Consider the following 26,339-nt stretch of genomic DNA (forward strand, 5'->3'; position numbering starts at 1 on the left):
GTTAGTCTGTGGGTTAACACCCACAGCTCTAACGACCGCAACAGAGGCGGGCGGTCAGGATGCAAGTGGCCGCCCAGTTTCTGAGCGACCGCTTGCATCCTCCGACCGCCTCTGAATGAGGCCCTATATATCGGTAGTGCAATAGTGGGTGTGTACACTCGATATGTCTGTGAATGACGTAGTTCCCAGACATATCTGATCGGCCCGGCAGCACAGTAGATGACAATGTATCTAGCAGACATATAGTTTCATCTGGCTGCCTGTATGGAACAACCCGCTGACAAACTATGTGTCACCTGCAGGATTCATTGAACATGACGTCACCAGTGGGCAGTTCTATTGAAATAGCTCTGCTTGCAACCCACATCGGGCATACAATTGTAGAGTATGTATGCACTTACCAGTCGTTACACAGCTTTACTGTTGCCTTCCAGTTAGCTTGAACCAATCAGGCCATTCTTCTCTGATCTCTTTTATTAACATGGTGTTTTCATCCGCAAAATTGCTGCACACTGGATTTATTTTATTTTATTTTTCACACAATTCTCTGATACACTCAAACCACATTGTCTGGCAGCAACAATCATTCCATGGTCAAAGTCACTAAGATCATATTACTTTCCCATTCTGGTGTTTGGTGTGAACAACAACTGAACATCTTGACTATGGGCCTCATTCATCAAGGATTGCAACTGCTAAATCAGGCCCTATGTAAACATGATCTGGTGCATTGAGTTACTACTACATGAATATTATTATTATTAGAGGATAAGACATTATCAAACGTGGGAATAAGAGTGTCCATTCAATGTGTCACGAGCATAACTTATCAACTCTGAATAAGTCCCTGTGATTCCTTGCAGAATTATTAATTACTAATAAAGCGACCCAGCATATGCAGGGTGACCACGGTCTGCCGCCAGCTAAGTCCTGTCTTCCCAAACCCGCTCTGTCCCACCACGCCCCCGCTATGACCGCCGTTGTGTCCTGCCTGCTCCCACCCCCTCTCCACACACACATTTACCCTTGTTCCCAGCAAATTCTCCTCCTCTCCAGCTAGGCCTGTCCCGTTTCCTTAGCAGTGTGAGCTGTAGGATGGGGGCGGCGTGCGCCACGGCTGCCGGTTGCACATGTGTATAGGAGACAGGACATACCTTAGAGAATTATTATATAGATTAGAAATCCACCAATTTTAAATTCAGTGTAATTCCCTCTTAATTTACAGACGCCACTGAACCAATTTAAAAGAATGTCTTTATGCATTCAAATAGGATAGACTGCTAAGCTTATTATTAATTATAAGAATGAAGATGAAAAAGTTCTATGTGACCTAACAGACAAAATGTGACCTATCAGACAAAATTCAAGGTATTAAATGTATAGAAATAAAAACAGATTCTTTGTCCATTATCATTATATTGTCTTCTGTGAATACTAAATGGACCCTTGTTTTTTTTTCAGGTTAATAGAAAATCTGGGAAGAGTTAAACATGCATTGAAATAAGAGGGTTGGGAATGACTGGTTTTATCACAGAGCGTAATAAGTTACCCATCATCCAAGTGCATCATTCAAACCAACATTTTCATGTTACAGTAGATTTCTATATATAAAAGCATAATATGCTGGTTCTTATCTAATTAGCTTTGGTGTATGAGAAGAATGTTAAATGAATAAACAACTTTTGCTTCTAAAACAACAGCTACCAAACCGCAGTGAAAGCTCCGTTTTCCTCTTGCAGGTTTATATCACCCCGGCTGAGCTGTCCATATTCACATTTGCTGATGGCTTATCCTTTCAGACTGGTTTATGAATGAGCGAGCTGCCAGCAAAACGTCTGAACAAATATCCAGCCTCCCCTATCGCGTTTGTACCTGTCGAGTGGAGTTATTTTCACGTCCATGAAAGCCTCTGCAGTAATTTATCTTGACAACGAATGTCAGCAGCTTCCAGGCCACGGACTGCAGTGAATGTCCGTGAACAACAAATCTTTACAGGACAAACCACCACATCCATTTAAACTATGAAGTGTCACTAGAAGGCAAGTCCCCAAGGTATGGGGGGGTGGGCACGGACTCCTTTGGGTTAGTTAACCACATACAAACATAAGCAATTAGAAAAACCAGTGAGGTACAGATGTGTCCTTATATACTATTGCTGCAGTCACGCCAAACAGCCCTTATCAGCATGCCAGGTCCCTTGCGACTTGGCTTGCGCCAAGTGTCTTTTCACGTCTTTTTAGCCTGAAAATGTGTCTTAGTTTCAATGCAAGACTGCACGGATTCATTTTATATGCGGCAATTGTACATCGGACTCTGTATCTGTATACAAAGTGCTACGATACAGCGGCATTTTTTTGTTTCCAAAATAATTTTTATTAGATATATAAACATATTAATTAAAAAGATGGGAAAAAAAAAGAGGGGTACAGAAAAATAACAAAGAAGCGGGCAGGGAAATAATAAACATAGGGCCTGATTCAGACCCGCTCGCAAGCGCACAGCGCTCGCAAGCGGGTCGATGATCTACCACTGCGCATGCGCCGCCTCCGGTGTGTGCGAGACCCGTCCTGCGGCTGCAGCTCAGTCGCTATGGGTCTCGCTACAAGACGGGGGAACTGCTGATGGTGAGTAACAGCTCGCCCCGTTTTGTAGGGGGGGAGGGGGGCGGCTGCACAAACGCAGGCGTTCCCTTTGGAACGCCTGCCGTTTTTGGGCGGCCCTATTGACATCACTAGTGATGCCAGTAGTGGACTTCCCTATTAGAGCAGGAAGTCCACTCGGGCTTGCGGGAACCGAGACCCTACCACAGGGTCTCGTTGCAAGCCCGATAGTTGCGATAATCGTGATGGACTCCAGGCAGCTCGCACAAGCTGTGGGTGGCCATCCACAGCTTAGCGAGCAGTCTGGAGACAAAAAAAAACCAAAAACACGCCCTGATTCAGAGCGAGCGGCTGTGAATCAGTCCCATAGTACATATAGGGCCTGATTCAGGGCCGCTCGTTCGTTCCGAGCGATGTTTGCACAACTGCGCATGCGTACGGATCGTAATACACATGCGAGAACCAGTCAGTGTGGCCGAAAATCGTTTGTTCACTAAATAGCGAATGCCTGCTATTTTGAGTGACAGGAGGAGGCGTATGTGGGTGGTGACAGGGGAAGGTGCTTGAAAACGGGGAGTGGAGATCCGAACGCAGGCATGCTTAAAGGTCAAAACGGGCGTTTTATGGGTGTGCATAATTAATACAGCAGCGTCATTGACCACGTCACTGGGTTATTTTATACTCTGAACTGCTCGCAAGATTGTGGTAGCAAAAACCAACCACAGGAATAGCGAGCAGTTCAGACGCTGGTCGATGTACTCGATTAATCTAATAAATAGCGGACATGACGTAGGATGCGAGCGGCCAGGGGGCGTAGTTTTCCAAAAAACGACCGCATGTTTTGTACGCTCGTTCAGACCTAGAGGTGTGAACAGACCGCAAAGAGCGAACGGTTCATTTGAATAGCCACCCCTTTTTTCTGAACGAGCGAGCGCAAATAGCGTCCGGCTCTGAATCAGGCCCATAGTACACATATTTGGGTACAAATATCAATACAAAACGTTCATACAATAATGTTAATCATATATATGCAATGTATATATGGAAATGTACAACATGACATTTAATTGCTAAAATACTTATAAAACATATAAAAGCAGATGTATTAGACCAGATAGAAGTATTCAACTGTTCTAATCACTAGACCCGATGGAAGAACGTTTATGAGACCAGTATTCACTCCACTCAAACCAACAGATTAGGGGATTAGATGACGAGGAGGAGTATTGGCAGCCTGCAATTTCAAATTCACATTGGGCCTGCACCTTAGCTTCTATTGTATCCAATGTCAGGACTATCCCCGTACGCCAATGATGGGCAATTAATAATTTAGTAGTTATAAGAATATGACCTATAATGTAGCGGTCATTATTAGAAAAAGTATCTAAAAAAATATGAAAAATAGCCACATGTGGATTAGGGGGCACCGTGACGTTAAAAACCTTAGATAGAAGACCAAATACTAAAGACCAAAGACTAGATATAGCTGGGCATGACCAGAATATGTGAATCAGAGATCCCTCTTGACCACAATTGCGCCAACAAAGATTTGACACTGATGGCCAAATTCTATGCAGTTTAACAGGGGTTTGATATAACCTATGTAAAAGTTTATAATAATGTTCCACATGAGTGATACATTTTGAGAGTTGAAAACACGTACGAAATATCCGATTCCAGTTCTCCTCTGTGAACTGGTATGCTAGGTCTAAATTCCATTGAACTAATGAGGGGAATTTTGCTGGGCTCTGCAAAGTCAATAAGGCATACCACCAAGATATTCCGCCCTTAAAAACAGCTTTAACTAATTTAACATAAATATATCTAGGAAACGTAAATACTAAATGTGTATCCGGTGTGCAACTGAATAGCCAGTGACAAAGCTGAAGATATTTATAAAAATCCTTAACTGAGATGGAGAATCTCTCCTGTATATAAGTGAAGTAATACTCCCATCTACGGTAATCTCCCGTAACAAGACCACTCCCTTTCAATCCATACGTTGAGGTAAATATCAGGTATGAGACAGACAATACCTGCCAGAGAAAGATCAATCATAGGGAAAGCTAGATCGTCCACCTTGGACATTGCCAGACCCCAAGCTTTACGAGTGTGAGCTACAGCTGTTGGGATGGGACGTTTATAGGGCTTACTAGATATCGGCACCCATAAAATATCAGTTATGGGAAACGGGGCCAACCTATGTCGTTCTAGGACAACCCATGGCTTTGGACTAATTCTAACAAACCACTCTCCAATCTGAGAGAGGAGGCTTGCCCATTTATAATATTGCAGGTCGGGAAATGCCAGCCCTCCCTCCAATTTTGGGAGAGACATAATTTTTCGTGCTAAACGTGGTTACTTATTTTTCCATACGTATTTGGCGAAAATCGCATAGAATTTGTTAAGTAGAGAACTAGGTAGGAGAACAGGTATCGTCCTAAACAAATATAAGATCTTAAATAGGAACACCATTTTAAGAACTACGATACATCCCATCCACGATACCTCTTGCATCATCCAATCTTTAGTTAAAATTGTAACGGGAAATAATTACACATGACCAGGTCCACTTTCTTAGGTGTGATATTTATTCCCAGGTATTTAAGGCTCCTATCTTGCCAAGAGTAGGAGTACAGGGATCGTAATGCTAAAAGAAGGTCAGGGGATGTGTTTATCGGGAGGGCCTCTGTTTTAGATGTGTTCAATTTGTAATAAGATACTTTCGCATAATCTTCTAATATTATATGTAACTGTTGCAAACTAGAGATAAAATCTGTAAGTGTCAAGAGGATATCATCAGCGAAGAGGCAAATTTTATAAACCAAGCCATGAAGGTTAGGTCCTCGTATATCTTTCTTAGTTCTAATCGTTTCGGCTAATGGTTCTATGGCCATGGCGAAAATCAATGGGGATAAGGGGCACCCTTGACGAGTGCCATTTTTAACACTAAAAGGACATATAGGTGTCCATCAAACTGGGTCCGTTTGACGTATGTTTTGCATCTAAGATCCTTACTATAGGGAAGGTTGAAGAAAGCATACCGTTTACCATAACTCCAGCTGAGGGGCAGGAGTAGAGGGCCAGAACGGAAGACAAGGCTCTACCAAAAAACCCAAATCGCTTCAGCATTGCTGTTAAATAACCCCAATGAAGCCTATCAAAGGCCTTCTCCGCATCCAGTGATGATAATAGCAAAGGTTCATCAAAAGCGGAGAAAGCCTCAATAACATTGATAACACGCATGGTGTTATCTGGTGCCTGTCTACCACAGGCAAATCCTACCTGGTCCTGATGGATAAGGGAGGGAAGCAATGTACTCAATCTATTAGCAATTAGTTTGGCGTAGATTTTAACGTCAGTGTTCAAAAGCGCAATTGGCCAGTAGTTACAAATCATCGCTGGGTTCTTCCCCGGTTTAGGAAAAGCCACTGTTAAGGCTTCCAACATTTCTTTAGGGAAAGACCCAAGTTCGGAGGCTTCATTAAAAAGTTGGATTAAATTCAAAACATTCTTAAATTCTTTATAGAACTTATTTATATATCCATCAGGACCAGGGGCCCTACTCAATGGCAGAGAGCTAATAACCATTCCCAATTCCTCCTCCATCCATGGTCTATCCAGAAAGTGGACAGAGGGCCTGATTCTGACCCGCTCGCAAGCGGGTCTATGGTGCCCTAGTGCGCATGCGCACGACAGAGGGAGCTCCGTCGTGCGCATGCGCGAGACCCAAATAACGACGGGGTAGCCGTCGTTATGGGTCTCGCACCAAAGGGGAAGTGCTGTCGATGGTGAGTGACAGCACGCCCCCTTTGGTGGGCGTGCCGGGGGCGTGGCTGCCAGATGGAGGCGTTCCCATGGGAACGCCTACCGTCTGGGTCCGGCCCCACTGACATCACTAGTGATGTCAGTGGGAGTAATTTTGGCTCTGATAGAGCCACAATCACTCCAGGGCTTGCGGTCACCGAGACCCTACCGCAGGGTCTCGTCGCAAGCCCGATGGTCGCGATGGTCTTGACCATCATCATGGACGCTCGCAAAAGCTGTGGGTGATAACCCACAGCCATGCATGCGTCCAAGAGGCCGCTCCAATGTTAGGTAGGAGGGCCCTGATTCAGAGCGAGCGCTCTGGTCAGAGCGTCCGGCTCTGAATCAGGCCCAGAGTCTTCAGCCAGTGTAGGCAAATGCACACTGGATAAAAAACTAGCAATACTTTCGTCTGTGGGCTGTGGGACTTGGGGATCGTCAGATAGATTATAAAGATTAGAGTAATACTCTGCAAACGCAGTTGCTATCTCCTTAGGATCAGTTACTTTAGTTCCTACCTGGTTGTAAACAGTATGAATTTGTTCCCTTGCCATTTTCCCTCTCAGCTTGCGGGCTAACATCCTACCCGCCCTATCACCGTGGACATAACATTTTTGGTTCAGCCTGAAAATATTTTTATGGACTTCCGACAAAGCCAATATATTCCATTCCTCCCTAAGTTTGAGTAGTTCCTGATAGATCTTAGAATTCTGAGGGGAGCATTTATGTTTTGTTTCCAAATCTGCTAAACGTGATTCCAGATCTTTCTGGCATTTAGTAGCATTTCTCCTGAGTCGAGCCGCCGACTGAATTGCGGACCCACGCACCACCGCCTTTAATGAACACCAAAAATTAAATTGAGACGTGTCACTTGGGGAATTAGTCTCCAAATACATGGAGGGGGACTGGAATACATTTTGTCTAGACTCTAGGTTGGAAAGTAAATGTTCTCCCATGCGCCAAGGATTAGGGGGGGTTCTATGTCTCCCAATATCCCAAATCAGACTAATGGCTGAATGGTCTGACCATACTTGGTAATATAACCGCTTTTTTAATTTTCTAGAGTATCCACTTGTCAGATATAGCAAAATCAATACGGGAATATGAAATGGTGGGCATGGGAATAAAATGTATAATCCTGTGTAGTTGGATTTTTCGCTCTCCATATATCAAATAGATCATATTCCTAAAGGAGCGGGAATGGTCTCTAAGAACGTGAGATCTTAATTTACAAGTCGAGGATGATTTATCCATGTAGGGGTTGAGGACCATAGTGAAATCCCCCAACAACAAAACGGACCCTCTTCGATGATCTTGCAATTTGGTGCATAGGCGTCAACAGAAAGAAAGCTGTTTAGTATTGGGAGCATATACGGAAAATATTGTAACCGGAAGCCCCTCCAAGTTCCCTAGTAATATCAAATATCAACCTTCTTTATCCACAATTTGTTTCTCGAATATAAAGTTACAGGATGCAGAAATCAATATAGCCACTCCCGCTTTTTTATAAGGCCCATTGGACATATAGCAATACGAAAAAGGAGTATCAAAAAATTTCTGAGGAGACGTCTTTAAAAAATGCGTCTCTTGAAGAGCCACAATCTGTACCTTATGTGGCTTATGCATCTTCGGACAAAAAAGATGCTTGGCGCAAGCAGACTCGCACATGACATGGAGGCTCACTTGCGCTAGACATCTGGGGTCGCATGGTGTATTAAGGTTAGGTGTATGAGGACAAATCTGTAGTGTTCATTCTAGCTTCCTGATCGGGCAAAGATGGCTTATACGCAACCCTCTGCTCCCCCCAACTTCCCTCTCCGTTGGGGGGGGGAGGCAGTGGGGAGAGGGACATTAGTACAGCAGGAGGTGGGGGCGTCGTGGGCCCGCTGGCATCAGGCCGTGATCAGTGGGCCGCCTCCATATGGGCAGGGTGCATTTTAGCCTTGAAAAAAAAATCAGACAGGACGCAGAGCCCCACTGAAACAGCCTAGCAGGAACGCAAATCTGTATTCACCAAGCAGAGAAATTACAAAGCCTTTGTTAAGAATTGATTCAAGTGGCAATTAGTGGCCCATTTAATCCAAGATTAGGTGTAATAATCAATTGATATTTAACTCCTAACCCCTTGACCTCAGTAAAATAATTAGGTGGTGATCTAATGGGACCACCACTAATATCTAATAATGGTCACAAATCCATGCCATGTGACAAACGGCGGCTATCCCAGATTTCATCACAGTAAGGTTAAATGAAGTGAATGCTTAAAAACAATAATCTTTGAATGCAAGATTTTTGGCATTACCACAACATCAGGGTGGAATTCTACCGGTCACTTATAGTGCAGAAACCTGAATTCTCCCCAGTGTGCTAATATGCCACAGATCATTTGTGATTATCAAGTAACTGTAAGGAGATGGCGGGGGTGGTTTGTCCTAAAACGAACAACTACTTTATGGCAGATACTTCCACAGCACCAGAAGTGTGAGCAGTTATATGTAACTGATATAGCAGGGAGATACACTGGTTGGTAGATAAGGTGAGTTCATGCGTTACCTGTGATCCTTGTTGTTACTCTGTTTGATGTGTTATAGACAAGTCATACTGTTTTAGATATACTGTATAGAATGGGCCGATTCATTACAGAATGCTATTGCGATCGCGGCTGCGATTATGCACGCAGGTCTGCTGCGAAAATATGCTAATGACTGAAATCGCAAAGCCGTCGTACAGCCAGCATAGAGACGCCCACTGCTGCTATTTCACATCCGTAATACCTTGCAGTCCTGCGTATACATCAGGAACATAGAGTAACATCGACCCCTCACGCACAATTACAACAGGTCTGACCTGTCTTGTTGCACGCAGTGAGTATTCAAGCTGCGTATGCCGTCGCAGTGGCTAATTTATGCACACCCATGCAGCCGTGTTCAAACGGACAGGCACATCTGTGTTTCTCCAACCACTCAACCAGCACCAAGCCCCCAAACGCTGACATCTCGTCCCTCGGGCTGCGATGGTTTTGTATCTGCTAACTCACGGACGCGCACAGACGCATACGCAGTGCGCACCATTAGCCGTATGCTGTTGCAGTTGCGATCTGTAATGAATCAGGCCCAATAAACGGGATGTAGTTAATAGACCGGCGGACGCAATGCCGCCGGTCTAAATCCCGACACGACCTGCCCGACAAGGGACTTGAGATAGGCGTCGAAATGCAGACGCCTATTTTAATCCTGACGCCGGGAGACCGACCCCCGCCATCCAGATTGTCCTTAGACGGGTAAGTATAACACTTAGCCCAGGGATAGGGGGGTTAGGTTTAGGGACCCCCTGGAGGACTTAGGGTTAGGCACCCCCTGGGGAAGGTTAAGGTTAGGCTAGGGGAAGGGGGTTAGGTTTAGGCACCCCTGGGGGGAGGTTAGGGTTAGGCACCCCTAAGGGATGGGGGGAGAGGGGAGGGTTGGGGTATTTACCAACGCCTGTCGGGATTTCGATTTGTTGCACTGTCACTGTCGGTATTTCAATCCCATTCCCAATAAACATAGCAGAGTTCCTGCTTTCCAAGTGTGTTCTCCTTTACAAAGAACATCCAGATCAGTATTCTAACATTGTGCCTCTTGTCTGGGGACCCCAGGCTTATGGAAGAGACAGATATTTCTACTGCCACTATTACCATGCCACAAGAATTAATCACCACTTCTGACTTCTCATAGACGTCTCAGGCAAAAGCCCACAGCAACCTCTAGAGGGCAACGATGTGATAAACAAATTTCACAGCTGTGAAACCTTCTACATATCTGAAATTCATACTACACGTAAAATATAATCATTTTTTTATTTTTAAATTTAATTAATGCACATGTAAGAATCTTATTAGCCAAATCAGTGTCTCACCTGTCCTCTTTGGTGACCTGGGAATAGTAAGAGCGCTGTCTAATCGCAGAGTAGAAAGAGAATGCTTCGTTAAGGTAACTCGTCTCTGATGTGCGAAGACTGCAAGAAATGGAAAATGTCTTATTACTGAATCTTAGCCTATAATATTATTATTATTATATAAGTATATACACATACAGTACATATGTAGTGTGGTGATGAAATGTGACGTCTAGAGCTCTACAACTAGACTTGTATATTGCAGTCACCACTTATGTTCTCATTTCAGTACTGCTAGGAAGTCACAGTTTGGAGCCCCACTGTGAAGCTGCCATTTCAATGTTCCACTTTCTTAAAACAAACTTGGCGTTACAGGCAATAGCAAAATTGTTGTTTGCTTCAAAATTAGGCAACTGCAACCTCTTGACCTTGCACGTGGGTGGGCGTTAAACCTTCAAACAGAAGCTTCCCTAGCAGGAAACAAAGCCTTGCTGTCTGCAAGCCTTTCAAGTTAACAAGTAAAATGAGGAGGCTTTGCTTAAGCCCTGCATTGTAAGGGTCAAAGACATGAAGGCCCCTTCTATCTAGTGCTAACCTGTATGCAGTAGGCTGACTCTAACAAAACATTAACACTTTAATTATTCACATCAGCCAGGCACAGCAACTTTTTAGGTTCTGTAGCCAAGGCTTTGCAGCTTTATTGCTTAGTTCCTTAGGAACAACACTGACGTACCCTCATCCTGCGTACAAAGCAAAACAATCTGTATATGGCTTTTAAAAGGCTGCAGCAGAACACTGGGTGTCCTGCACCAATCTACGCTTTGTCTTTCTGTCTGCTTTTTGTAAAACGTGTTGATCTCAGGCCTTCGCCTCCAGCTGGCACTTACTAATAGTGGTAGTACAGCTGACCGATTTTCGAGGCAATTTCTCCAATCTGCCAACGCTTGAGTCCATACCGATTGTCAAGGACTTGTCTAAAAAGGGAGGAGGGAAGAAAAAACTTTTTTATTTTTAATGCATGTAAAGACATATACAAATATATAAGGATACAAAAGGTGTTCACTAATTAAATCCTGCAACTGTACTACAGTAATGCCCTATATCCCATGGCCCTAGTTATCATACACACTGCAAACGTTGACTCCTCACCTGTGCTGCTGCTGAAATTTCCACAGCTTCGTGTAGACATCAAAAGTCCTTCCAAAGTATGACTGCCACTGCTTCTGTCCGTACTGAGGCAAGTCCCTGCAACAAACATACAATGTTCGTAAATAGGAGTTTTGTTACGCTCAACCTACAAAGAAGCTTCACAGAAAACTGGATGGCCTGAAATAAAAAGGAGAAAAAGCTACATGCTGATTAGGTTTATAGGGTTCTATTAATAACCCATTTACACCGACTGAAATATCCCGGGTTGATGCACGTGAACGCGCATAACCCCGGGATTTTAGTCGGTGTAAATGGATCAACCCGGGTCCAGTGACCCGGGGATCCGACCCTGCTTGATTGCAGGGTTGAGCACTGGTTGTTCCCGTGTCACCCTGCAATGTAAACGGCGCGGCTCACGATGACCAAGGTCGCCGCATGCCGCCTGATTGGCCGGCTTCAGTGGCGCTAGGAGATTACATCATCTCCAAGCGGCCACTGCAAGCAGCGCTTGCCCGAGCGGCACAAAGCAGCGCACCCTACCTGCTCTCCCTGCCTCCGGACCACTGCAGGATAAGGTAAGTAGGTCGCGGAGGGGGAGGGAGGGGTAAAAGCTCTGGTCACCTTCGCCGGACAGCCGGGTCAGTGCTGACCTGGGTCAGGTGTGAATGGTGCCGACTCGGGCATAGCCAGGGTAGGCGCCGCAGTGTAAAAGGGGGTTGTCCCGGGTCTGATCCAGGTTGGAAACGTGTTCCAAATCCCGGGTCAGACCTGGGGACTTTGGTGTAAAAGGGGTATTACGAAGCAATGTTAGGAGACAGAGTGAAAAGTGATAAGGTGCCAGCCAATCAGCTCCCAACTGTCATCATGTCACAGGCTGTTTGAAAAATGACAGTTGGGAGCTGATTGGCTGGCACCTTATCACTTTCCACTCTGTCTCCTAACACTGCTTAGTAAATAGACCCCATAGTTATCTTTATTATTTTTCAGCAGACCTCTTTCAGCCTGTACTATATATCAATGTTTTATCCAAATAATAGTGCTGCTGATTACAGAACCCCAAAAAATAAAAACAAAATACTATATTGCATTCACGGGCAGCAAATGAGGAGGCCACGATATATATTTGTGCAGGAACTGTCTATGTGGAAGTCGATCAGGTTTTTCGCTTTTCATTGGCTGCATCTCCTGGCTCAAAGCGCCGTCACCCACAGCACAGAATGTGAAATTAATGGCCCGTGGAATGAGACGATACTCTGAGCCACGGAAGCTGCAACCTTCCCAACTATATTATGACCTTCCGCATGCCTGCCAAGCTCTGACTGCACAATGTAGGAACACAGTAGTGTACATGTGGCAGAAGTAGATTACTAGAGAACACTTCCCTTGGTTATTGTCACAGGGACCCTGTACTGATCTGTCTGGGGCAATGATTTCCTAGTACATTCTCAGCACGTTCTGGTTGGCATTGTCTGCCGGCAAACGGCAGCACCGCTCTGTCACACAGTACAGCCACCTGCGGTGAGGTTTCCATGGAAACAGGCTGCCACTGTGAATAGTTACCCAAAAGCCTAAACTCCCACCACTACTTCCCTTTACAGGAAAAAGGTTGTTCCAGTGCCAGCTACTGCATGCAGGTTAGCACTAGAGCATACCGTACAGCTTCTCACATGAGCGAGAGTCCTAAAAATGTTCCATTATTTGGGCTTTATTAAGGGCTTTGATTTTATGCACCTAGGACAGGACATATGGAGAGGAAAGCGGGATTAAACTCTGGAAGGAGAAGGGGACCAGAAGCCTCGGTTTTCCGCTACAAGTGCTTTCATTTACAGAACAGGAAAAGTAAAATAGGTAGTAATTATAGTGGTAATCTAAAGCTCTGAAAAGTCACATCTGATTAATCGCAGCTGACAGCCATGATTAAAGGCGCCCATACATCTGCAATCGATTGTGGCAATTCTGCAATCGATTGTGTATAAAAATCTGCTATGTATGGGCTTCACAGATCGCAGATTGCAACCAAAAAGTGATCAGAATTGTTAAATCAGATTGTCCAACAAATTGGATTTCACAGATTGGGGCTGTAAATTGCTAATGTATGGAGATGATCAGCAGATTTGCAGACCGTTACTAGTAAAATGATGGGCCTTTCAAGATTGTCAGATCTGTGTTTGCTGCAATCGATCTGCAAATCACTGAAAAAGATCTGTAATGTATGGGTGCAGATTGCTAGATTGGGAAATCCTAAAATCAGGCAATAAATCTTCAAATTTTTCAATTGTGGTTTTCAGATTGCTGATGTATGGGGGCCTTTTCTTGCAGAAGAGGTTATAAGACAAGGCAAAGTTGTACACAGCATGTTTAGATCAGGAAATCTCCGAAGTTCTCCGGCAGGGGGGGTACCCTGATATCTAAGCTACATAAGCGATTTTAAGTCTCTGTGATTGAGGGCGAAAGTACACAGGAGATTAGTTCCATAACGATTTCTTGTCCCTTTTCTATGGTCTTCCAATACGCACAGAAACACGGAATTTGACAGCAGGATAAAACCATGCAGCCCATTTTGTCTAACAGTTATTGTCCCTGAAAATCTCAGGCCCTATTTATTTCTTGCCCATTGATTACAGCAGGATGCAACTTTTTTATTTGAATTTTTTTTTTTAGGCAATGATATTTTGGTGGTGAATCCTGCAAAGTAGCAAACAGCGGCAATGATTTAATTCCAGAGGGTAAACACTTGCACCATGTGGTGTTAAGAGTAAATCGCCAATAAAACACAGATAAAGGAAGCATTTTGTGCTTTATTTCTCCTTAAACCCCCCCCATAAAAAAAAAAAAATACAAATAAGCTACTAATGAAACAAACAAAACTGAAAAGATCAATCCTGCGTTCACAATTCACCAAAGTGCTGCTTAATAACAATGTGGTCCCCACCACATAACATACAAGTACAAGCATAAACAACAAGATAAATCAAGCGCTCCTTTGTCTGGGATATATAAATGACTTCAGACAATACTCCAAATGTCCAACGGGAGTCCTATATAAGAAATTTTCTGTCTTCTAAAAATTCTCCCCGCTTCAGTATTTCCTCAAAAAGAAAGGACAGAATATGTGGTTGGAAGGATGATAGTATATAAATAATTCAAGTTCCTATCTCCTACTTACAATGTAGGATTTGATGATTCTTCTCCTTCAAGGTGGTGAGGATTTCCTCCCTTTTAAATTTTCATGCAGATGTGATGATAGTCCACTCCGTGGATATACAAGTAAATCCTCAATTCTTGCTACTGACGTTATTATATAGGGGATAGAACTAGCTGCTGCGTCCTTCTGACAGAAGAAGAAGAAGCCCCAGTGGAGCTAACAATCTATGTGGTCTATTTACTAAGCAGTGTTAGGAGACAGAGTGAAAAGTGATAAGAAAGTGATAAGGTGCCAGCCAATCAGCTCCCAACTGTCATATCACAGACTGTGTTTGAAATATGACAGTTAGGAGCTGATTGGCTGGCACCTTATCACTTTTCACTCTGTCTCCTAACACTGCTTAGTAAATAGACCCCTATGTTCCCTATCACATCAGCACACACACATACACACTAGGGTTAATTTTTGTTGGGAGCCAATTAATCTACCACTACCAGTATATTTTTGGAGTGTGAGAGGAAACCGGAGAACCCGGAGGAAACCCACGCAAGCACAGGGAAAATATACAAACTCCACACAGTTAGGGCCGTGGTGGGATCGAACCCACGACCTCAGTCCTGTGAGGCAGTAATGCTAACCATTACACCGTCTGTGCTGCCCGTAAGCGTATATGGACACATCTGTACATTCACAGTGGTGCGTAGTTGGCACATACAGTCAATGAGCATATAGGACCCGTATTCAATTTGAGGCGAAAAGTTCGTATCCGCGATACTTTTTTGCCAATGATGTCATTTCCGCCTGTTTAGGTTTAACCCCGTATTCAATTTGAAAGACTTTCTGCCTAGGCGGAAAGTCAATGCAATATCCTATAAATAGCAGATGGAAAAAAGTGCAGAATTGGAGTTTTGGGGTGCAGCGTTGCGGGAACCCCCATGCAGCCTTCAGACAGTCTCCCAAAGTTAAACTGTGTCAATTTAAAAAAAAAAAAAACACTTAAGGACCCCCCAAAAAAATCACTTTGAAAAAGGGGGTGAAAAAAAAAATTGTTTGGGTACAAAGTTAAAAACTAGCGAACTTGACTCTGGGGGGGTCCCCCAAGTATGCCCCAGGTGTGTTTTTGATTGCAGGCGCTTGCGGCAGGTGGATTTTTCACAATTTTTCAACTTCACTTTAGCAACTTTTAAATATGCTCACCCCCATTTTCAAGTACCCCAAATTTGCTGGGTTAAATTATTTTCAGGAAAAAATACTCCTATATACTATTCTGCATCAGGTATAGAAAAACGCTATTTAGCAGCTATTGAGCCCGTTTAAAACAACAAATACCTTTAGCAAGCCAAATCGGGGGGGTACCATAGTGAACCCCCATGTCAGAGCATCTTTTGGGGGGTGTCAGGCTGATTTCCCCATTTCTGACAGTACTTTCCGCTTGTTTGAGTTTCGCCGGGTCCCGTTTTCGCGTACTTTAAAATTGAATACGGGGTAAAGCGGGCATGCGCGCAATACTTTCAAGTAGGTGAAAAGTCTGGGAGGCGGAAAAGTATCAAACTGCTCTTAGTGGGAAGAAGCTCCATGAGAAGTGGTCAGAAAAGAAAAAAAAGTTACTGATAGTAAGTGGAACCCCAAGACTAATGTGTAATACCAGTTCCCCCACACAGGATAGTAAAGTAACCCCGATCTGTCACACAAAAGGTAAATAGAGCAATTAAGATTATCAAGCACATTGCATAAATAGGTCCAAAAGCACCTGTTACATCAGTTTGTATGTAGCCTAAATTGACTACTCACACTTGCACAGTATCAGTCATTCTGACAGTGGTCATCTGTAGAATGCAAACCAAACCTAAAAATGGTTATCACCTTAGACCAGTGGTTCTCAAATTCAGTCCTCAGGACCCCAAACAGTTCACATTTTCCAGGTCACCTGTCAGGAGCATAGGTGTATTCATTACTCACTGACACATTTTAAGAGATCCACAGGTGGAGCTAATTACTTAACTTGTGAATCTGTGAGGAGACCTAGAAAACAAACGCTAAAATAAATTAAACGGTTTCAGATATCTGCACTTTGGCTATAAAGTAAAGTAGAACCACTTCTCCTCCATTACAGGCAACTGAAGCTCCTTACACATGTTTAAGACAGGATCCAAATGAAATGATAGCAGATGATAATGCTTATTTGAGTTGCTGTGACATCAGTGACCCTGCTTCTATGTATAAATAACCTAATCTACACTGTGCTTACTGGAGTGCAGTACTACAAATCTGTCTATCACTCTTTGTCTGCTCTATTAGAAACGCACCTCCCTCCTAACACGGCAACCTGCTTCAGTGGAGTAAACGAGTACTTGGATGACATATGCAATAAAATATAAACACTCAGTAAGACACACAAGTCACATAGGGGGTTTATGTATCAAGCAGTGGAGAAGTTGCCCATAGCAACCAATCAGCTCCTATTATGTTATAGACTGTTCTTGATAAATGCTAATTCTAAGCTGTGGTTGCCATGGGCAACTTCTACACACTATTCACTGCTTAATACATAAACCCCAGTGTGGCATGAATTGCTCTTTAACATTACGTTATGCCACAAAATAATACTGGAAGGTCATGAGGGGTTTATGAAAATGAGGATAACTGATGTTTTATTAGATTTCAGGAAATTATACAATGAACCTATGATCCAATAAGGTATATTAAATTAAACAAATATGTTAAACGATGTGCATTATTTCAATTCATTATATGCAAATGTAGAGTAGTGGATTATGCTTGCATGATGCTCTTTGCTTGTACTTGGCTGTTACAAGCATTTCTAATTTTAGCAGAAAAAGTTGTAACTATTTGATCTGTGTCTTGGCAATGATATTCTCATTTACGCATCAGTCAACTTCGACACTGGGGATTCCCGTGGATATCCCAAACAAAAGCCATATTTATTACTGTACACTTAATTGGTATTATAGTAAAGATAGTAATAACAAAAAATAAAAAGGAACACATAGAATACAAAAAGAACAGTCATGGCAAATTCTGGTAACTTCGTTCCTGGGGCTCATTGGATAGAATTGCCTGGGGTTAAAAGTACTCATAACCAAGGAAAGCAAAGGGCTTTATTAGGGTGCACTAACTGCAAAGTAGCCATGGGTAAAATAACAGGAATCCAGAGCAGATTTTTCAATGTAGGTTTGGAAATGAATACTAATTGGTGAATCCAGGACCCATATATCCCACCACCAGATCTCCCACTAATACAGGGTTAGTGGTATATTTACTAAAGTGTGGGTTTTTAGAAATTGAGTCATTTCCCATAGCAACCAATCGGATTCTACTTATTTATCTAGCACCTTCTAGAAGATAATAGCTAGAATCTGATCACAGAGGGGTTATGAGAATGGACTGTGTAAACATTCCTGGAGATGCTAACTACTGCTCAGTATGCCAACATTTAACCAACTCCAGGAACAGCAGCCAAACAAAAGCTGCATTTACCCCACACACTAACCCTCATTCACATGGGAGTTTGGTCATGAAAGTCAACAAGCACGTGGCAAGCTGCTGACAGTGGTTTATAGATTGTAGAATAGAGAAGTAAAACAAGATGTTCTCTAATATAGGGTACGGAAGTGACGCTACTTAACCTATAAATGGAAGACCAGAACATCAGAATCTGTAATAGCAGACAGGAAAAATTTGGGCTAGACCAACTGCTTTTTAATAGTTACTAGTATTATGGACCAGTCATTCATCAAGTCGCTAGTACTGTATGCAAAAGGGAAGCAGTCAGGAAGCCGGCGGTCGCAATGCCGACCGCCGGCTTCCCTACTGCTTAATCCCGGCAAGGTACAAATGACAGGTGTCGAAATCTCGACGCCTGTCATTAGACCTACGCCGAACAAAGGTAAGCCGGGAGCCGACAGCCGCGGAAGGAGGGGGGTCAGGTTAGGGGCTCCCGGGGGGACTTATGATTAGTGTCGAAGCTGAATACTTGGCTGAGACAAGTTCGGTTTAAAATTTAATCGCAGCGACGCCATCTTGTGAATGGCGCAAGACTCCATTTTAGAAATGAGATCGCAAGACGCCATTTTGCGAATGGCCGCCTAAGCGCCATTTTAGGTAAACTCACAGTATAGTACATGTGGCGATATTTATGTTAGCACTATGCGATCGCTTCTTTCATCATTTCTCATACACACAATCATACCCACAAGAGCGCTATTAACTAGTCGCATATTAGCGAATGCATAAGACTTTGAATGAAACCGCTGTAAAAGTAGCTTTATGCGCACGCATCTGCCCTAAGTTAACTAGCGTCCTTATATCAAACTCTGAATACCCACACATTCCATATTCACACATAAGGTTCCATAAGCATCAAAATGTATGATTTAAGTCGGTTAAGTTAGTTTCAATGCTGAGAAATAAAGGTTTTTGATAACTAAGGTATTATACATGATAAGCAAATTGTGTTTGGTCTTGTTCTGATGCGTACGCTTTTTACAGCATTCCGGTATTGTCGGTGGAGAGATCGCATCATGCAAACTCAAGTTATGGATCGCAGAACCTACAAGCAACAAAATGTTTAACTGTTGGAATGTACAGAAGGCATTATTAGAAAGATTCCCCTGCTGTTAGAGGCAGGGAGAGTCTATATGAACCAGCCTGTTAAATGTGCTGTAACATATACTTCTCCTCTGGGAACCAATGACATCAGCAAGAAACTTCCCCTTTGTCCTGTTTTAGTCTGAGGGGGATAAATATGTGTGCCCGGATACTGGTTTTTTAGTCCATGCTGAATGCTGTATGAACTGAGGGTCTCTATTCTGAGGTATATCTCTGGGTCCGGAGGCGCAGCGTATGTATACTGTACTTGGGTCTGTAATATTTCCTTTTACGCCTAAATTGTGTATGTATCAATTGCGTGTAACTGACAGTACTTTTACCTGAATAATACTTGTGCGTTGGAACCACAGATTCCACTCCTGTCTTTATTTGCGGTCAGACTGCGTACGCAAATTAGCGTTATTCTTAGAGGTTTATAGGAAGGATTTTAGAAGGTATAGGCAGGGGTATATAAAGGTTCTGATCCAGTTTCGTTATTAGGCACCCCCAGGAAGTTAGGGTTAGGCACTTGGGGCTGGCGGTAAATCATAATGAGTCCATGCAAAATGCATGTAAAATTTAATCAGAAAGCAGGAGAATGTGCACCTAGTAGGCGCAAAGATAGATTTTACATATATGTCTTGCCTTATTGGTGGTCAACATGTGGATGTGAATACATGAATAGATAAAATAAATACACTATATGGACAAAAGTATTTGGCCACACCTGTTAATTATTGAAGTGAGGTGTTTCAATCAGACCCGCTGCCACAGGTGTATAAAGATCAAGCACCTAGCCATGCAGTCTCCATGTGCAAACATTTGTGATACAGAACTCAGCGAATTCACGCGTGGTACTGTGATAGGAAGTGTGCTACTGTGATAGGAAGCGTGGTACTGTGATAGGATGCCATCTTTGCAATAAGACGGTTCGTGAAATTTCATCCCTGCTGGATATTCCACAGTCAGCTGTAAGTGATATTATTAGAAAATGATGTTCGGGTATCCACATAGTGTTGCGTATGAAATCCCAGCGGGATGCCGCTGGTCAGAATACCGCCAGTGTCATCCCGACACCCATAGGGAAGAAAGGCAAGTGTTTTCCCAACCCTTACCCTAACCCTCCCTCTCTCTCTGGTGCCTATAACACTAACCTCCCCCCTAGTGTCTAAGCCTAACCTCCCCCTTCCCAGCACCCTAAACCTAACACCCCCTCCCCGGTGCCTAAACCTAACCTCCCCCTAAAACCCTGATACTTACCTTCGGGATGCAGGCAGTCGAAATACTGGTGTTGGGATCCCGACCTGTCGGGATTTCAGCGCCAGTATTCAGACAGTCGGCATCCCACACGCCGGGATGCCGACTACATCCAGCCCACATACAGTTGACAAAGTAGTGCATGTGTTTATATTGGGCCCTAGTGACACAGAGTAGAACATGAGTGCTCTTCACATCGACCGTGTACAACACACATTCAGTCCATCGCACTGCTACGCGGTTGAGGCAGGTTAGATAGCAGCAGCAATGCCACTGCATAGGGCACTGGCACAGTAACAAATCTCATCATACTATTAATATTTCAAAATGCCTGTGCAGCCAACACTGTGCAAAGGGACAACTCCTGCCATCCCCTCCCTAACTCCGATGAGCGAGATGCACAATTTTAGCTCAGTAGGAGTCATCCTGCTGTGAGTTTTGCAGAACTAGCTGATCCTAGGTGGTAAATCTATATCCCCTTCTTACCCCACCAAAAATGTCAAAGTAAGTGCATTTAAGAATGTATTAAGTAACTGTCTTTACTTGGAATAGTGACAAAACAAAATGTTCTCCAAGTTGTTGGTAGCAAGAATTTTTTGCTTAAGGCCACAAAAGTATAGACATCTGATGATGCTTGTAGCTAAAATGAAGTTTAAAAAAAAAGATTAAAAAAAATAAATAAAAGAACTACCATCCATTTTTTTTTTTTATAGACTTATTTTTTTTTTTTTTTACTTCACTTTTTTTCAGCTGAACAAAGTTCATGTAAAATGCTGGAAAAACATTGGGCCCGATTCAAAGATTTACGGTAAAAGCAACAGCTTTGTACACAGCGGCTGTACTAAAGTATATAAAAGCCACAGGAGGCATCTTACGTTAAATGATGCCCACTACTGGTTTCTTGAATACACAGCATTGGATCCGTGCGAGAACATTGGTCCGGCGTCGGACATCCGATTAACCCTCAGGTTACTCAGGATGTCCAGCCGAACCACACTGCCGGGACCAGCGAAACCACGTCCAAAGACGCAGCCACTGGCTTTGGCAGAACCACAAAACGAGGCCAAAGCGCCCCTGTTTTCTGGGATGCACCCAGTCCACTCCCCCAAACGGCTGCAGACTGTCACTCACCTGACGTCTGTAGCCGCACTGCGTCTGACATCGCCGTGCCTGATCTGCACCTGTGCATGCGCAGATCCGCAGACTTTGGTGCTTTGCGTGAAGATTGATTCACCGTAAATCTCTGAATCAGAGCCACAGTCCGGTATGTTCTGAAAAACCAATGGCATGTGCACATGAACATCGGCTGTCGGATTAAATGGGATTCATGTTAATGCATTCACATTGGAATTAAGACTTCACAAGTGACAACATAGAGTTTTGTTTCTGAACGTTCCTGCAAAGCAGAGTATCCATAAAAGTCAGCTGGCGATGATTCACTGCTCTCTCATGTAGAAAAAATATCAAACAAAAGTAGAGGAAAATGCAAGGATACGTTGAGCAGTGTGAAATAATTGTGACATCTCTGCACCCGAGAGGTACTAAATGTCTTATTAATAACAGAGCAGAAATATTATGTGCAACAAGCAACAGTCCGTGAAACACCGCAATCTCTCAACAGAAATCTCCGACACGATTCTGTCAAACGGGAATCCATCGGAAATCACACAGCGCTGCATTCAGCGCTCTACAAATAAAATATAGTAATACCAATAGGTCAACAGATCACTGGGAGAAGTTAAAGGGTTAACAACTGAAATAATCACTTATAGTATTGCAGCAAATTATGTGAGGAATCTGGACTAGTATCTCTATAATAGGAATATTGTTAGCTGTGCTACACGATGAGCGCACCCATGGTGGTGCCATTAAATTCAAGACGATATTTCTTTCAGCTTATGTTCCTTCCTTTATTTAAGGCTTCTTTCACACGTGGGACATGATTCAGAGGGGTTATGCCGATGTTTGTGCTGGTGTTCCGCGCACTGTGCATGTGTGGATGGTTTACCGATAGCGGCCGCAGTGTGTATTTGGACCCAGAGTGATTGACAGGCAGTGTGCATTTATGGGAGGCAACGGAGATTGGCTAGTCAATCGCAGGCATGTTGCAAGCATTTTGTGGGCATTTTGCAACCAGTGACTGCGTCTTTGAATGGGGATATCACTGGCCCCAGCGGCTTATCTCCGACAGATATCCTGAGCAGCCAGAGGGTTGCTCGGACATTTGCAGTGCGACCGATGGTGCGTCTTTGTATGCAAGCGGCGTATTAGAGACGCAGCCAGAGGGCGTCTCTGTACACATTACTGCAGCTACAACATTAGCATAAATTGTCAGTGCTGCTGTGTACAAAGACGCAAACTATACAAAGACAACTTAGTGTCCACCTCGAAATCAGGCCCATAGTCACTGCTGAAGCCAGTTTATCAGAGCAGTATGCCATATACAGGTGTAGAAGATCTTATCTCACTACTTTGAAAATGGTTACAAGTGGTGGATTTGCATTTGGGCCACATGGCTTATTACGGTACTTCATGCTTTCGAGTAATGTTTCCTCAATGTTTTTGGCACCTCACAATTTTTCACTTATAAGTCTGTGAGGTGGCCTCCCAGAATCGGTATGAATACCGGCAGCTAAATAGTGGTGCCTAACCGTCCCCAGGGGGTGCCTAACCCCAAGTCCCCCTGGGTTGCCTAAACCTAACCCTCCCACTCCCCCGTGACTAAAATCTAAGAAGCCCCGCTTACCTTTGTTCGGGATGCCGGCTGTCGGGATTTCGGCATGTGGCTAAAGATAGGCGGTGGGATTTCGATGTCTATCTTTAGTCCCAGGTTGAGCTTCCACTGTCGGCATCCCAGTCGCCAGTAATCTAACTACATCCTGGCCTCCCTGGTCATCTTGCAGGCATGTGTTAGAAAATATGAGATATGGTAAGAACTTACCCTTGTTATTTCTATTTCTACGAAGTCCATAGGGTTCCACAGGATACCTTGGGGGTATAGGTGTGACGTCAGTCATCGGGCACCAAAGAGTTAAGCTTTCAGCCTCCCAGGATGCACTAGGTCCCCCTCCTATACCCCGCCCCCGAGCCAAGGCACCTCAGTTAGTTACCAAGCCATAGGCCGGAGGAGGAGAAGGAAGAGAGAGGTAAAAGATCTGGACACACACAAGAATCACATTCTCACCAGAGGGAGACGGAAAAAAAATGGTGACCAGAGCAAAGCCCATCTGCAGCACAGGTGCGACAGGGCGGGAGTCCTGTGGAACCCTATGGACTTCGTAGAAATAGAGATAACAAGGGTAAGTTCTTACCATATCTCATTTTCTACTTCAGGGTCCATAGGGTATCCACAGGATACCTTGGGGATGTCCCAAAGCAGTATCCTTTAAGGGTGGGGACGCTCCTGTGCAGAAAGGAGAATCCGCCGCCCGAAGGAAGCATCCTGAGAGGCGAAGGTGTCAAACCTGTAATACCTCACGAAGGTATGGACAGCCTTGCAGCCTTGCAGATCTGGACTGCAGAGGCACCACGTCGAGCTGCCCACGAAGGACCCACAGACCTAGTGGAATGAGCCTTCAGAGAAGGAGGAACCAGTAGGCCTTCATGAAGATAAGCTTCAGAAATAGCCATACGGATCCAGGCTGCCAAAGTTTGCTTTGAGGCAGGCCAACCCTTTTTACGGAAGCCATAGAGGACAAACAAAGCGTCCGACTTCCTAAACGAAGAAGTGCGGTCAACATAAGTCCTTAAGGCCCGCACAACATCCAAAGAGGCCTCACCCACGGAAAGACCCGGTGAGTTAAAGGCCGGAACAACGATTTCCTCGTTAACATGAAACTGGGAAACAACTTTGGGAAGAAACTCGGGCCGAGTGCGGAGCACTGCCCTGATCCCATGAAAAACCAAGAAAGGGGGTCTACAAGAAAGAGCCTCTAAATCAGAAGCACGTCTGGCCGAAGCAATAGCCAGAAGGAAAACAGTCTTAGCTGTCAGCCATTTAAGATCCACTGAGCCCAGTGGTTCAAACAGCGGTCCTTGGAGAGCCCTCAGGACCACAGCCAAATCCCAAGACGCCACAGGTGGAACAAAGGGCGGCTGAATGCGGAGAACACCTTGCATAAAGGTGCGCACATCCGGCATTGTAGCAATCCTACGGTGAAACCAGACAGACAGGGCCGAAACCTATACCTTCAAAGAAGCAAGGCGAAGCCCATGATCTAGTCCCGCTTGTAGGAAGGAGAGAATCCGAGACAGACGAAACTCCCGCGGTGCATAACCTCTCGGTCGACACCACTGGAAGAACGTATGCCACAAGCGATGGTATATCCTCGCGGAAGACGGTTTCCGAGCTCACAACATGGTACGCACTACAGAGCTGGAAAACCCCCGGGACCTCAGCATGGCCGTCTCAACAGCCACGCCGTCAAAGACAGCCGAGTCAGGTCCGGGTGAAGGCAAGGACCCTGAGACAGAAGGTCCGGTCGTAGCGGCAACCGCAGAGGACTGTCCACGGACAGACCCTGAAGGTCTGAGAACCAGTGCCGTCTGGGCCACGCGGGAGCTATCAACAGGAGCGTCCCTCCTTCCTGTTTGAATTTCCGGATTACCCGTGGAAGAAGGGAGACCGGAGGGAACAGGTATGCGAACCGGAACGTCCACCGGACGGACAGAGCATCCACCAGAGACGCCCCTTCGTCTCTTGTGCGAGACCCGTACACCGGCAACTTGTTGTTGTGCCGGGACGCCATGAGGTCGATCTCTGGAAGACCCCATCTGTCCACCAGCAGTTGAAAAACGTCCGGGTGCAGGGACCATTCCCCCGGATGAACGTCCTGGCGACTTAGAAAGTCCGCCTCCCAATTTAGCACTCCCGGGATGAAGACCGCTGATATGGCCGGAAGATTGCGCTCCGCCCATACCAGGATCCGAGAGACCTTCACGAGAGCCGCCCGACTTCGGGTTCCTCCTTGCCTGTTTATGTAGGCCACGGTGGTAGCGTTGTCCGACTGGACCTGTACCGGGCGACCCTGGAGAACCCGATGTGCCCGCTGGAGAGCATTGAAGACTGCACGGAGTTCCAAGATATTGATTGGAAGCTCCGCTTCCGTCGGCGTCCACCTGCCCTGGAACAAGTGTGGACCCGAAACTGCTCCCCAGCCCCGAAGACTGGCGCCCGTTGTCAACAGGACCCAATTTGGAACCCAGAACGGACGTCCCCCGCTGAGATGGGTCGTCTGTAACCACCAGGCAAGGGACAGGCGAACCTCCGGGGTGAGCACAATTGTCTGGGACTTCAGAGACTGCGGCAGCTCGTTCCACTTGGACAGAATCAGGTGCTGCAGAGGTCTGGAGTGAAACTGGGCATATTCCACCATGTAGAACACCGACACCATGGAGCCCAGTAACCTCATTGCCGAGTGTAGAGACACCCGGCGACTGAGCAGACAACTGCGCACCCTCGACTGTAAAGCAGAGATCTTTTCCTCCGTCACGAAGATCCTCTGTTGTTCCGAGTCCAATAAGGCTCCGAGGTGCAGAATCCTCCGAGACGGGATTAGAGTGGACTTCTGCCAGTAGATTATCCAGCCGTGCCGTTGCAGTAGCGCAATGGTCAGGCCCAAGTGGCGTAGAAGGAGCTCTGGAGATCCTGCCACCAATAAAAGGTCGTCCAAGTACGGCAACATGCGGACTCCCTGCAGCCGCAGAGAAGCCGCCATGACCGCCATCACCTTGGTGAACACACGTGGTGCTGTCGCCAGGCCAAAAGGTAACGCCCGAAACTGGAAGTGGTCGATGCGGATTGCAAACCTGAGGAACTGTTGATAGCGCAAAAGAATAGGGACATGCAGGTAAGCGTCCTGTATGTCCAATGACACCATGTAGTCCCCAGGTTCCAGCGC

The 26,339-nt window shown here is 45.0% G+C and overlaps 1 protein-coding gene across 3 annotated transcripts in view; it reads right to left on the minus strand.

Annotated features, from left to right (window-relative positions):
* The window catches only part of SCAI (suppressor of cancer cell invasion), a 231,314-nt gene that overhangs the window by 75,179 nt on the left and 129,796 nt on the right, over window positions 1–26,339 (minus strand). For all 3 annotated transcript variants that reach the window (XM_088471144.1, XM_088471145.1, XM_088471146.1), the window contains exons 3-5: window positions 11,430–11,525; window positions 11,168–11,254; window positions 10,302–10,400 (exon numbers count right to left, since the gene is read on the minus strand). In XM_088471144.1, coding sequence (XP_088327270.1) covers window positions 10,302–10,400; window positions 11,168–11,254; window positions 11,430–11,525 — 282 coding nt within the window. The remainder of the gene's footprint in view (window positions 1–10,301; window positions 10,401–11,167; window positions 11,255–11,429; window positions 11,526–26,339) is intronic.

This window comes from Taudactylus pleione, unplaced genomic scaffold, assembly GCF_031769625.1.
Source record: "Taudactylus pleione unplaced genomic scaffold, aTauple2 ptg000110l, whole genome shotgun sequence".
Lineage (NCBI taxonomy): Eukaryota > Metazoa > Chordata > Amphibia > Anura > Myobatrachidae > Taudactylus > Taudactylus pleione.